The 14074-nt window shown below is 43.9% G+C and overlaps 1 protein-coding gene across 12 annotated transcripts in view; it reads right to left on the bottom strand.

Moving 5' to 3' along the window:
- TCF4 (transcription factor 4) overlaps nucleotides 1–14074 on the bottom strand; it is a 246882-nt gene that overhangs the window by 120893 nt on the left and 111915 nt on the right. For all 12 annotated transcript variants that reach the window (XM_075020177.1, XM_075020178.1, XM_075020179.1 and 9 more), the window contains one exon: nucleotides 4564–4628. In XM_075020177.1, coding sequence (XP_074876278.1) covers nucleotides 4564–4628 — 65 coding nt within the window. The remainder of the gene's footprint in view (nucleotides 1–4563; nucleotides 4629–14074) is intronic.

Genomic DNA, 14074 nt, shown 5'->3' with positions numbered 1-14074 from the left:
ATTTTTGTCATTAACTTCAATGAAGCCAGTGTTTCAAAAGTGTCTTGACAACAACTTCGGTACATGTTTCTTAGATGACTTCTCTCTAATGGAATTAAATAGTTCCCAAGATAAGCTTTCTTCCATTCCCACTGTAATCAGTGTTGTATTTGCTATGGTTTTCAGTGAGAGCCCAATTGGGCCCTAGGCTCGGAAATAAAAATCATCTTGAAGTAAATGGGTTGCTGTGTATCTGACCTCTTCTCTCATTGGTGTGAACACAGCACAGGGATGAAACCTCAGATCATTGCTGCTATTTGTGTGAAAAGAGGTTGTTGGTTTTTTTCCTACCAGAAGATTAATAGGTAGCAAGTTCAATATCGTTAGGTATTTAGTTTTCCTTAATTGTTCCAGGAACTCATCTACAGAGAGCAATGCATCACATCTGGAGGTAGCAATTTACCTTTCAGAAATCAACAAAATCTGCATGCTCCTCCTGGGTTTAGGAGAAAGGAGCTCACACAGCGACTGCCACTACTCCAGTCCCTCGGATAACCCAAGGCTTCAGGGGATTCTCAACGATCCGCAGTATCACCACCAATATTTCCTTTGGAATTCACCAAGTTTTCTTCAATATCTTCTGTCTAGATAAGCTAATCTTTCTCAATACATGTGAAAGCACATCCTAGAAATCTTGGAATAGGCTTGTAGCATTTAATTTTCTTTTAAGCCTGAAGGTTCATACGTGTTAATAATTTGGTGGATCCTGATAGTTCTGCAGCCTGGAGAACAGACAACAGATGGTCCCGCCTCAGCATTAAGCATTATTCCTTCTGTACCTTTCAGGAATTCGAGAGATTCTTATTTTAGAAATATTTTTTGCTCCTTCCTGTCTGGGCACTGGTCATCTGCTACACCTACTTTTCCACTATACTTCAAGAAAGTGGATGCTCTCGGTAGAAAGAAAGACCCTGTTCCATGGATTGGAGTTTTTATTATTTGCACTTTTATTGTAGTATCTTCCTAATAATCCTCAAATTTTCATGAATGAAACCAAAGAAAAGGAGAGTGGATAGGTAGGGTTTTCTCCATCAGTTTTTCATTGACGCTACACAACCACAGGGCACTGCCACGTAGATATAATCAAGGATCCATCCAGAGAGCCGACTATGTCTGTACCAACAGACTCCTGAGGAAACTCCAGAATTGGTCCACCAAAGTGTGAAAAATAATTATTCAATGCTATTGTTCAGGGGGAAAAAAAAACGCATTAACTCTCATACTACAGCCACAGCCATTGGCTTGTTTATTGGAATAAATGTTGGGGTTTTTCTGGTATCTTGACAGACCGTATTCCCTGGCACAGAGGACAGGCAGCGGCGCTGCGGTGCTCAGCATCCCCCCGGTTTGCACTGCCCGTCGGGGCTTATCCTCTTTTTCACACAATACGAAGGAGCTCGCCGAAAGGCTGGAGCTCGCTGGCACTTTCAGGTTTGTCCTCTCCTGCATTCTGGACCAGAAGAGAAGTCTGGCGAGCAGGAGCGGCGTGTGGACTTCTCCTGCAGGTGGTTGGTGCTGCATGAAAAGACAAGGCAGAAACCGCGCTGCCTGTTTCTGCGGGCAACCATCCTCGTTACAGCAATTACCCGGCAGTTCCCCACGAGGGGTTTCAGCTGTTTGCTGATCTGTCACTTGGCCGAGAGAGGCCAAGCCAGGCGGTGGCACGGCACAAGCAGGGCCGGGAGGGGTCCGCAGCTCGCGCCAGCCGTCCCCACGGGATTGATCGGAGCTGCCCCGACCCCGCCACGCTCCCAGCACCGCGGGTGCGGCGATGCGGCAGTAACGTCACGCTGAGTAATTTCTGTATCGTACGACGCTGGGGGTATCTGGCACCAGGTCACTCTCCACTACCACCAAGAGCAAAATGCTGTGCAAAATGCCACCGCGCTTTGGCTGGGACACAGAGCTGAGGATGCTTAAGAAAAAATTATGTGTTTACGGCAAACTGTCTTCTCAAGCCTACAGCTGCACTTCTCTGCCCTTAGATTCCAAGATTAACTTTTTACTCCCAAAGTAAAGAAAATACACATCTGCGTCTTGGAGATATTCACAGATATGGGTGCACAAAGGGGCCACAGTACGGGTCACATTAAGACTCCACACACAAGGCATATATAGACCATATAACTTATTGAAGTGTAGTGCCGTTCTGAACTCAGGAACAGTTTCTAACTTACTTGCAGTATCACGAGATCATTCAAACACAGTAAGACTGAAAGAAAAACAAAAAGCAAAATGCAGCAAAGAAAAGGTATGTTTTCAGACGAAATGTGAAACTGCAGCAGACTCAAGAGAGCAGCAGAGCAGGATCTCCAAGAGGCTGGAGCTGCAGAGGAGACAGGTCTCACCCTTGGATGGGTGCTACTACACACGGGGGACAATATCCCCAACGCTGAGCACGCACTGGGGACAGAAACACATCCTGCTACCTCCTAGCAATAGAAAGCAAAAGCATACAAGGATTTCAAAGCAAAGAGCACTAGCTAGAAATGGCTCCTAAAACTAATTAAGAGCTACTGCAGTTGGTTTGGATCAGATGAGGGTAAGGTTACACATGCGACCTTCTGCACTTATCTGTGCTGGTTATTGGAAGTGAAATCACCAAGTCATTTACCAGCTCACTCAAGAGTTATGTATGCGAAGGTTCAGTGCACCACTAACTTTACTTTCAAGGCTTGGCCTGCAAACCTTCACCAGCGAGCATCTCTGCATCCCTCCAGTTTGTTCTACATAGAATTAAACATAGCTAATTGTGCTTTAAGCAAGGCAAAGCAGCCTTCCCTTATCACCCTTCCCGGTCCAAGCTCAGCGTGCAAAACTTTGCACAGGAAACGTCCCCAAAACTCAAAATGACGCGGACGACGACCGGCAAGCGCAGGGGCCTCTCCGGCAGCAGAACAAACCTCACCTCCCTCTGGGCTGACGCCGGCCCCGTTAGCGGAGGGGTAAAGCAGAGCAGCTCCGTGCCAGCCAGCGGCAGGGGCCCCGCGGCCACCTGCGCAAGGGAAACTGCTGCCCGCCACCAAAAAACCTCCGAAACCAGACCCGCAGGCAGGGTCCCGCGCAGGAGCCCACAGTGTCGCAGCGGGGGCACAGGGCTCGCAGCCCAGCTCCCTGCCACCGCCGCTCAGCGTTCCCGGGATGCTTCCCCTGTGGTGGACGGCTGTGCCCGTCCGTCCGTCCGTCCGTCCGTGGGAGCCCGTCTGTCCGTCTGAGGGAGCCCCGTCCAGGCGCGGGGGCCAGAATGCGACCCGGGACACAGGGGGCTGTGGAGGGAAGGGGCACATGGCGACAGCCGGCCGAGAGCACCGCCCCGGCCTCCGGCCGCTACTGATGGCGGACACGTGCGCACTGTGAACAGAAATTTCTGTTTAATTGCTCAAATGGCTTCGTTTCTCTACACTAAGTGTTTAAAAAAAAACCAGACCAACGACGTAAGAATAGGCTGTTTCCCCACATTATTAAAGAACACGGACATACAAAAGGAAAGTAGAGATCAAGTATTTCCCTTTCCTATAGGGAAATAATATGCATCTTGGCTGTTTTTTGTTGGTTGTTTTTGGTTGGGTTATTTTCCTGGCAGATTTGAACAGTATAAAGCTTTGAATATTAAGAAGGCTATTAAAGTCTTTCAATAGTTTTCCAAAGTGCAAAGCTACTGCACTTAGAAAAAGGAAAGGAAGCCTAGCACTCTTCAAGAACAAAATGAATTTAAACACACGATTAATATTGCTACTGAAATTAAAAAGAAAGTGTCTTTTAAAAAAATCAATTGTCTTGAAACAAAGCACAGACTTTTGGCTATTGATAGTATTTTTAGACTCAGACTTTCTCTGGAGACTTAAAAGTATGCAAATGCAAGGTGCAGAGAGGCGCACACACACACATGCTATACCTTTGTATTACATTGGCATTTTATTATTTAATTAAACTACTCTTATTTTTCTAGCTCACGCATGCTTCCCTTGAGACGGCTTTGCTGTTAGCCTGCTGGCCTTGACTTCCAGCCAAAAACAATTCAGAAACAAAAAGGGACAACAAATCATATTTTCACAGACATTTTTATCCCTCAATACAACCTTGTTTTCACACAACATCATACAGATTCTATGAAAACTATAATTTATTGCAGTAGCCATCCAAAGCTAGGGGCTGACACAAGCTCTGCGGTGTGTTTCCACTTCTGTAATTTCTGAAGTTGTGCTGTTGGGAAGGACCCGCCATGCTGAACAGTGCGGCATTGTTGCAAGGGACAATAATCAATAGTTCACAGCAGCTCTGACTAGGGCGGTATTAGGTCAACCCAAGTACTCATAGTCTCCAGTAACTGTATCCTGGCTAGAAAAGCTCAGGCAGGAGCTTTAAAACCTGCATTTGCAAATAAAGCCCGTTTCTGAGAAATGCACATCTGCAGCCATCGCCGTTTATGATGGAGCCTATCCCTAAGACGTACAACTTTAAGAAGCAAACCTCATTTATCAGAGTATTTATCACAACCCCTCTGCTGAGCAGACTTTCACTTACCTGGTGGCAACCCTGTAAATTCGAATCTCTTCCATACGATGAGTACGAACCCCTTTCTGTTTTACCTGTTAACAACAAAAAAAAAAAGATGTATAACACATATAAACAGATATATATATAGCTTCTCCAAGCACTTTATATGATGTTCACCACATTTTCCTAGTGCTGTTTACATATGTAAAATAGGCACTGCTGACTGCGTAATGCATGTAGGCAACAGAAAGGGATTAACACTTTTTCATGCTGAGGATGGTGATGTGAAATAAACTTCCTAATCTCGGCTGCGCTGCTCCACACACTTCCTGGAACCGGGATTTAACGGGCTTCCACCAGCTGGCTGAAGGTGTGAGTAGACCTCCTCCGCGCCTCCCCCCCGCCTCGGGGGCTGAGCACCCAGGCACCCTACCTGTCCCCCGCCACCCCAGCGCCGCGCCGGGGGCACGGCGAGCCCCTCGCCGGCTCTCCGGACAGCCAGCTTCACACCCAGGAGCTGCTGGGGATGCGGCTCCCCGCTCTCTTTCCCAGGAGGAAATTCCCCCGTGATCGAGGCGACGATGGAATTTACGCCGGGGAAAGACACCGACTGGGAATTCGTCATTTGCCACCAGGGCTGGGGCTGCCCCGGCGGCGCTGGGACTCGAGCGGGGGCCCGAGGACCGCCCAGACCCTCTGCCAGCCCTAAGCACCCTTTTCTTTTTCTTTTTTTTCCCCAGGAAGCCTTTAACACTCAGAACCAGCAGCCTGACTTGCAGTACCAGTTACGGTTATGCCATATTTGCAAAGGAAAATAAAGGTTCTTTCAGGTTTGAATGGCCAGACTCAAGCAAAATCAAGAAGGGAAGAGGTGGTTTCTGCAAAGCATTAAGTCATGGCTGAGCAGCACCGCACCACGTGCTCCGGAGACAAAGAGCAGTCAAGAGGGCTGATACAAAACATATTGACACTAAAAGACCACCCTTATGGTGAGGATAATCACGGGAGGGGGGGAGGTATTATCTAACAAAACATCCAAGAACACAGTAAAAATCACTCATAAAATTAAAGTTTTTATTATAGGCTGGGGCATAAAACCCACAACACACAGTACCAGTTACTAGGGACCAGATGCTCAGTTTATCTCTGCGCGCAACTCCCAGCGATGCCGGGGACACCTCTGCACCCAGAAGCCGGGTTCACGTGGCTGCGCACCCCCACGTACGAGAGACACGGTGGCAGCCCCACGCCAAAGCCTGCGCCGCCGAGATAAAGCCGCCGTGCTCGCGTACCTACCGGAGCCATTAAAAAACGTCCTTTAACTGCGTTTAGAAATATCAGGTTATAACGACGACGATATCCACCGACCTCGCCCATTGCCGGGGCCCGAGCAAGGCAGCAGTGAGGGGTCCCGAGCTGGCGCTGCTACTGCCCGACGGCCGCACGGCTCTGCTGCGCTCCGTTTTCCCAATGCAATCCAAATTTCATAAAGAACCCACGGTGAAGCAGGTCGTTACACAAAGGATGATGGAGTTAATTTTAATCGTTCCCAAAATGGTGTGGCCACATTCTGACTCCACAAGCCCTTCCTTTGATATACAGCTACTAGGTTTGATTGCCCTTCAGAGGTATTATTGATAAAGTTTGACTATTGCAAGTGGCTTGGAATAAAAAAATCACCTTTCTCCTCATCACAGTTTAAGACTCTTGCTTGCTTTTGTTTCTCAATTGGTTTTGGTTTTGTTGTTTTCCACGTGCAGTAGTTACTTATACAGGGGAACCTCCAAAATTTACTTGCAATTCATAGGACATTTGCACATGTAATAACTTTTGAAAGCACTTGTATCTGGTTATACAAAAATGATGGATCACCCACTCCATAGCCCCCCTCAGGTTCAGAGTACTGGAAGCCTTTGCAGAAATAATTCAAGATTGAAATGACAATGAAATTTTAATCGTGAATCCCCGAGTCCAATGCCGAGATCGGAAAACAAAATGTCTTGCTGGCACGCCTGGAGTTACGTGTGCTACTTCCCATCACCCCAAGAGGGCCAGAAAGTCGATGCAAATAACAAGCGGTGAGGACGGGGAAAAAAAAATCCCAAACAGAAAAATAGGGTCGAGGGGAACCAAGTACAAGCAGCGACACGAGGTATTTTGAACGCGCTTCTCGCTGCTGCCTGGGTATCAGTAATCTTCTTTTCTATCGTATCAGACACAGGCAGCCTCATCTTAATTTCAGTTGTTAAAAAATATTTATCCAGATACAAAAATAAACCCACTGCAAATTACAAGTTGTCAGGGTTAAAATCTACTTCTATTTGTGTGGGGGAGGATAAGAGAACAGCATAGACATGAATCATTCTCAGTAATTTGAGTGTTTCCATGACATCAATGGGCACTCGTCCAGGACTCTGTCGAAGTCTGTGAGGTACCAAAGCGGCACAGCAGCCAGCAGGAGATTGACTTTTTTTTTTTAGGATTATGCTCCTTGTAAAGATTTCATCTATAGCATCCACTTTTACCACCAAACAGATAGCTTTGGAGATCATGAGTGAACACATTTCATTCTGATAGTGTAAGCCTTTAACTTTATTACATTTGTTGTTGTTGTTGTTGTTCCCACATACAGCTAGAAATCCGCCTCCTCGATTAAGAACAAATAACCGAAATTCATGAAAAAGTCAAGAAACCGTTAAAAAGATATACATACGTAGATTTTCACTATCAACTGTAATTATGAAATTATCGTACTTTTTGTAATGACACTTCATTTGGGGGGGGGGGAATATCTTTTGTATAAACTGTCCATTTAAAATTAGCTACACTCTTGATGTTGATTTTCTGCTTAAAATTCACTGGCACATTTGTTTCAGATAATAAAATTTGCAAGAGTGCTGATAATATGCAAGAGTAGGCTCTTTAAGCAACTATTTGTGCTCACAAATACAAAAGCTTCTCCTGAATTTCTACGTTTACTGTACATTATGCATCATTTTCAGTCACTTGAACACCCCAGCCTGTACTGTGCGCTTTCTGAGGTTTGCAAGAGCTAAAGATTCTCTCTCCTTTTTTTTAAAAATGTTTTAAAAAGGAGAGAGCGTCTACAGCGATGTAGACACCCGACGCATTCACTGCGGAATTTTCGAGACAACCCTCTAGTACTAGAATGCGGCAGCCGCTGCGGATATTTTTTGGCACAAAGACAATGGTGGCAGTGCCAAGCCCCATGGCTAAAACTACTCAAAAGAGGCATAAGGGTAGCATTAATCGTTCAAGTCTTTTACTGCATGGAGTACTGTTGTCCATATTTTAAAACCTAAAAGTACCCGTTAGTAATATTTGTTGTAAGCCAGGAAAAAAAAAAAAAAGGAAAAAAAAGGGAGCCTGAAATAGAGACGAATAACAAATCTTGTCAGACATCTGATTAATTTTTTCTACCTAGAGGACCAAATGCTAAAATGTGCCATTTGTTACCAGCACTCCGAACACGCAACACGATCTATACCCTTCCGTGGCTTTATGATCTGACAATTGAAACAAAGCTCCATGGAAGAAGTTGACCTACAAAGGCTGGTGAATAACTTTCAAGTATGCACTTGTTCTTTAGGTAAGGCAGAAAAAGCATCTCCATTATTATCAGAGGCAATAACTTAGCGTGTGTGTAAATATATATATATATTCAATTAATTGACACAATGCATGCCAATCAAAGGAGAGACAAAGAAAGAACTACATGCAGCTCCTGTTTTCTGACAAACACTGAATCTCAAGTCTCTGCTCTCTAAATACCTCTAGAAAAAAATACTGCTTATCTTCACTAAACTAAAACGATTGCTTCATAAATATTTTGTTTGCATTTTTGTTTAACTGTAGAAAATAAAGGCAGCACAGGATTGCCAATCAATCAATAAAGAAGCCACTTGCCTTTCCATGGTGTACTTTGAAAAATTAATCAAATTAAGTAGAAAATTTAAGCAACTTCTAAAGCACAAATGCAAGTCATCTGATTCCCCACTCTCTTTTCCCCTGCCCTGGGAGATAGGGCACCTTGGCTTTTTTCTGGTAGGCAGAATGAGAGGCATGAGGCAACTCTTTCCATCTGTAGAGAAAAGGAAGTGATGCTATTTCTATAAACGACTTCAATTCAATGTTTACATTGATTTCATGTTTGACATATTTTTTGAGAGATGAGTTCGATCAGAATATTCTAATTCAGGTTTCCGTTGCCCTACATTTGGGGTTTAATTCTTGGTTAGACTGAAGAAGGGAAACCTGTCTGAGGAAAGGAAAAAAAAAAAAGTAATTGTATTAGGGATTGGAATTTTAATGGCTGCAAATTTCGGTCTGTTCAGGTCTGCAATTTTGCTTAAACCTGTTTCTTATTTTGTTACTGCATTTCTAGCATTTTTGAAAATTAATGATTGTTCCCTCTGATCTTGGATGTCTCAAATGCATCCTGAAGGGACCCCGATCGATTCCCCTACAGAGAATGACAAATTAAAGGAGAAGCCAGTGTCAAAGTCAGACCAGGTACGAGGAACACAGAGCTGGAGCATACCTGGGAAAAAGTTCTGAGCAACTGAGGAAGGGGCTGAACTTTATAGTTCCAGATTTGTCTGTATATAACGAACACACACGTGTTATCAGCCGTAGCAGGGTTTATTTGCATTGTGATGAGGATCATGAAACAGTTTACTTCTGCCTTCATCTACAGTTCTTGCATTCAAAATTTTCTTATGCTTGTTTAAGTTTGGCTGCATGAGAAAGGGAGGATGTGAGCACTCCAGGGAGGGAGCGCGGGACTCATCTCCACGCTCACTAGTGTGAGTGAAGGTCTCCGACCACCGGCCCTGCCTGACACGAGGACCGCCCCTGCACAGTGACTTCTGCCACTGACAGCCACGTTACCAGCACTGCCTTTTTTTTGCCTCAGAGATTTGAAAACCTGACTCATTTCAGCAGAGAAATCAAGCTAAAATTTGTATAGAATTATAAATTATCCGAGGAAAAACCCCACTACAATAAATGAGCCGTAGTACACTATACATCCTATACCTATAAGCACCTCGCTCTCGGAGAAATGCATACACCCTGTGCTCTCCGTGGACAGCCTCCCAGGCCTTGCTATCTTTTGCCCTTGACAGAAAAAATAGCCTGCCCATGTTTTCATCAGAGGAGCCAGCAGGTAGCTTCTTTATTTTTTCAGAACTTTTGAATACACTCTTCTTTAAAAGAGAAAGGAAAAAAAAAAGGGGGGGGGGAGGAAGCAAAAAAAAAAAAAAAAAAGCCTTTAGCATTAAATGAAATTTTTTGGACTCTTACTCGAGGGACGCAAATCGGAACGCCGTCCCTGGCACCGCAGCTAACAGCTGGCTCGAGGCTTGTCCCCCTTTGTGCGACAGCTAGTTCTCCTACCAGCCCGGCGTCTCCTCCGCTGATAACCCGGGCAGGGAGCGCTGCTCGCCGGCACAGCTCCCGGGCAGCCGCAGGCAGGGAGCTGGCAGGGGAACAGGCAGCCCTTGTGCTCGGGCTGCGGGGAAAGGTGAGGCACGGGGGCAGGCAGGGAAAAGGTTCGGAAGGCATCGTCCCCCCAGAGCCGGGGGGTCGAGCGGGGCCGAGCGGTGGCTGCTGACATCGGGGGTCTGGCTGCGATTTCTCCTCTTCTAACGTTTAAACCAGAGAGAGAGTTGCTTAGCTCGGCTAAGTTACTAACTCCGGCTTGACCCGGGTTATACATATGTACTTCTCCAACAGTAGCGCACTTACTGGCATAGGATATACAGTCAAAATACCCTATTTATTTCAGCGAGGTTTTGAACAGCGTATTTTACATCACAAAGAATCTCATCCGATGGTAATGGAAGTATCATGGTAATGAGCTATTTCTGCTTTGTGCTATATGTGAAGTACAGACAACAAGAAAGAAATCTAATAGATTTTAAGCAAAGTTTGCGCAATAACGTTCACAAAATAGGACAAATGACGTGGCATCTGATCCAGGGAAGGTCCACAAACTAGATACAAAGCTAAGGGATTAATCCCAATAATTCAAATGGCATCACACCCCAAAATGTAGCACAATGCTAAGGGAAAGAGATCTTTTTGACATGAAAGAGGATTTTTGCACTTACACTGATGTGCAGTAAACAGTAATGGTTCTTAAAGAGATGTTATGATGCCAGAGCAAGTACCATTACAAAAGGAGATTTTTTTTTTAAACAGTACCATCAAAATGCAAAGGAAATTAAATCCTAAAACCTATACTAAAATAAAGCTACAGAGCTGACTTGAACAACCTAAAGCAAGGAAATTCAGAGCAGAAGTGGTACTTCGCCACTGACTCACCTCACTAGCCTAGCGCTCATGCTTAAACAGGCAAGGTTATACGTATCTGCGTCTATACATATATGCATATATATCGATGGGAAAGGCTGTGCTGCCTGCTGAAGGGTATCCCACGCGGTGCTCTCAGCAAGCTTTGCCCCGTGCTCTCCGTGGGGCTGATGGCTTCAAGCACAAGGAAGGGACCGACGCCGGTGCTGCCCACCCCAAGCCCCACAGTCCCTTCTATGCATATTCGGTTGGCCCGTGAAAATACCAGACAAATTTTTTTGCCACTGATCTCAGTTCATGAGATATTGGACCCAAACCAAAAGACTAAGGCAAATTGCTCAATCTATTTCTGTAACCCACCAAATAATAGCATCTATTACAGGGCAGTATGTGATTTCTCTGTTTGCGTGCTTTTAAAACAAAACAGCTGTGGCAAAACTATACTTGGAACTACAAGAATAAGAATATGAAGAGAGAATATTGAAGACCATATTCTACCAGACTTATATTAAATGGTCCCTTAGTCCTTGACTAGTCCCACCACAATCAATTAGATTGTAAAGATTATCCCACTATCCCATAAAAGAAAGCTTTGAGGCTAATAGTTGGTTATTTGCCTGGCAGGTACAGCTGAATTACAGGATTGAAGGTGTCTAATCCAGTCAGAACAAGCTCGTTGCACCCTTTGCAACAGGTTTTCAGCACCTTAAAGTTAATCAGAGGATACGCAGGTATTGCCATTTCGTAGCCATCACTGCAATTGTGCAACCAATAAATAATACTGCGTTCTACGGACAAGGAACATTAATGAGCTTAATATCAAGTACAAGCACTAATTGAGACCAGAATAATAAACTTTCATAATTAAATTAGGTATTTAAACAAAACAACTGTTTATTTCATGCCATCTGTAGAAATTATATTTAACAAGTTGAAGAAACCTTCAAGACTTCTCACTGTCGTGGGCCACCACATTTGTCTCGCAGAGCCTGATGCTGCACGAATGGCCACGTTCAGTAAGCCCAGAGCAACGGGGCACCTACACTCAAAAGCCGTGAATGGAAGAACATTTATGGGAGACAATCCTTCATTTAGAGGGAAGATGCATCTGACTTCATAAACATCTTCAGTCTCCTTTCCTTTTCATATCTGCGTGGAATTTCAGTCTAGAGGAAATAATTATGATCATCTAAGTATGAACACCTGTATCACTCTGGAAATAGGCAAATTTATTTTGGAGAGAAACAAAAACTCTAAGAAAACCCATTCACCATGTTTTGCCCTTCTCATTCTTGGAACATATAATAGTCAAAAGATGGGCAGGGGATGAAGACAGGCATTGGAGAACAAAAAAAAAAAAAAGCATTCTGTAATACTAGAGAATTGGAATAATAAAAAGGGGCAACATTTTCATAAAGATATGAGACAAAAACATGTTGTAATAATACTCCAGACCTGAAAGCAACATACAAGAATTGAATGTAAAGCACTGCATATTGGTTTATCCTAAGTAAGCCTCACAGGGCTATTTTAAATTGAAATACACTGCAGGGTGATCCCTCATCATTTGTTCAGGGACCAGTTCAGGAGATCTTTATCATGTATCTGGAAACCTGGGTTTTCACTCAAGCATGAAAACAGAATCGCTTTAAAACAAGTTAGATAAGGATCTAAGGCCATGAAAGACACAGAATTGAAAGAGGACAATAAACCTTCCCGCAGCCCAAGTCTGGGCTCTAAATCTTTGGTCTGTAAACCACCCCTATCTAGTAGCATTTATTAAAAGGCTACTAAAACAAACCGTGTTGGACATGAGCAAGGATAAAGAGATCAAAAGCCTTATCGTTCAGATTGGGGATCAAATCTACACCTCAGCATGATAAACAGCACCCATTCTTATTAGACGGCCGCGTTCTTTCCAAAGCGACAGAAAAGGCGACATCTCGGGACTCGGGGTGACCCTGCGCTCCGGCAGCAGGACCACCCAACCCAGCGGGCCAGCCCTCCGCCACCCAGCGCGCGGCGGCGGAGCCCACCCCTCCTGCCTGAAGCCCGAATTAAGTCTGCAGCATCATCTACACACCAGAAAGAAGGAAACAAATGCTGACCACAAGCACGCGTGGACCCATTTTACAAGCGTGATGGCAAAGATAAATTTTCAGGTTTTAATACCAAAAGCATCAATGCCTTTCTAGAAATTTCCCTCCTGGTTTTCGCCTGTCTTCACAAGCTCTCTGCATATATAGACAGAACTACCTGAGTCTCTAATAATGCTTTACATTGAGATTAAATACTCAGTTATACATTTCTACAGAAATTGTATTTATTTGTAATGTTGTTCAGTACAGAAAATAAAATTTAAAAAGGCTAGCATTTATTTTTGTTACAATTTTGATGTTTTAAAAACAACAGATTGGATAATTTGAATTAGCTAAGCAGACAAAACGAACTACAAGCTTCTCAGTATATGGCAAAACATCAGGAATGATGTGGTATTAAATATACTGTAACAATATGAAATACCCAATAGTCTCAAATCGGTAATATCCAGCAGAGGGCATGCATACCCTAATAAGATTTTTACACTTGAGAACTGACATTTCCTAAACATTTTGGGAACAAGCAATTTGGGCTGAGAATACAGGCAAACTCATAGCATCAGTACACACGCTCTCCAACGCTATCAGATCAAGAATGATAAAGCTCTCTTGTGAAGACACCTACGAATGTCGATTCCTGCACTGAACAAAAAAAGTCCTTGAGAGGGGGATTTCCCACTTCTACCAGCTGACAATTTTTCTTTCGCTGCCAAATGCAAAGACAACCACCTTCGTGCAAAAAAAAATTACCGTTCCTCAATACAAACTTCATACCTGCAAGGAAAGCTACCCTGAAGAGCAAAATTTAGATTGATTTACAAATATTTTATTCTTCATAGGTGAAATATCAGCTGCGCTAATATCGAATAAAACTGAGTATCTTTAGCAGGGCCAGATTTTTATCCTAGATTCTTAAATTACTTCACGGAATGGGACAGCAATGTTACGTATGGTTTCTAGTCAATACTTTACTGTTTTTTACTATACTTAAGTGAGAGGAAATTTAAAAAAAAACAATGCAGGGAAGAATTTGTCATTTGTCACATTTGCTTCAGAAGTCACTTGCTTCAGTTTCTATTATAGAAAACTTGACGATGTCTACC

Source organism: Buteo buteo, chromosome Z (genome assembly GCF_964188355.1).
Source record: "Buteo buteo chromosome Z, bButBut1.hap1.1, whole genome shotgun sequence".
Taxonomy (NCBI): domain Eukaryota; kingdom Metazoa; phylum Chordata; class Aves; order Accipitriformes; family Accipitridae; genus Buteo; species Buteo buteo.
The sequence above is the reverse complement of the archived record's forward strand: the minus strand, read 5'-3'. Positions and strand labels throughout refer to the sequence as shown.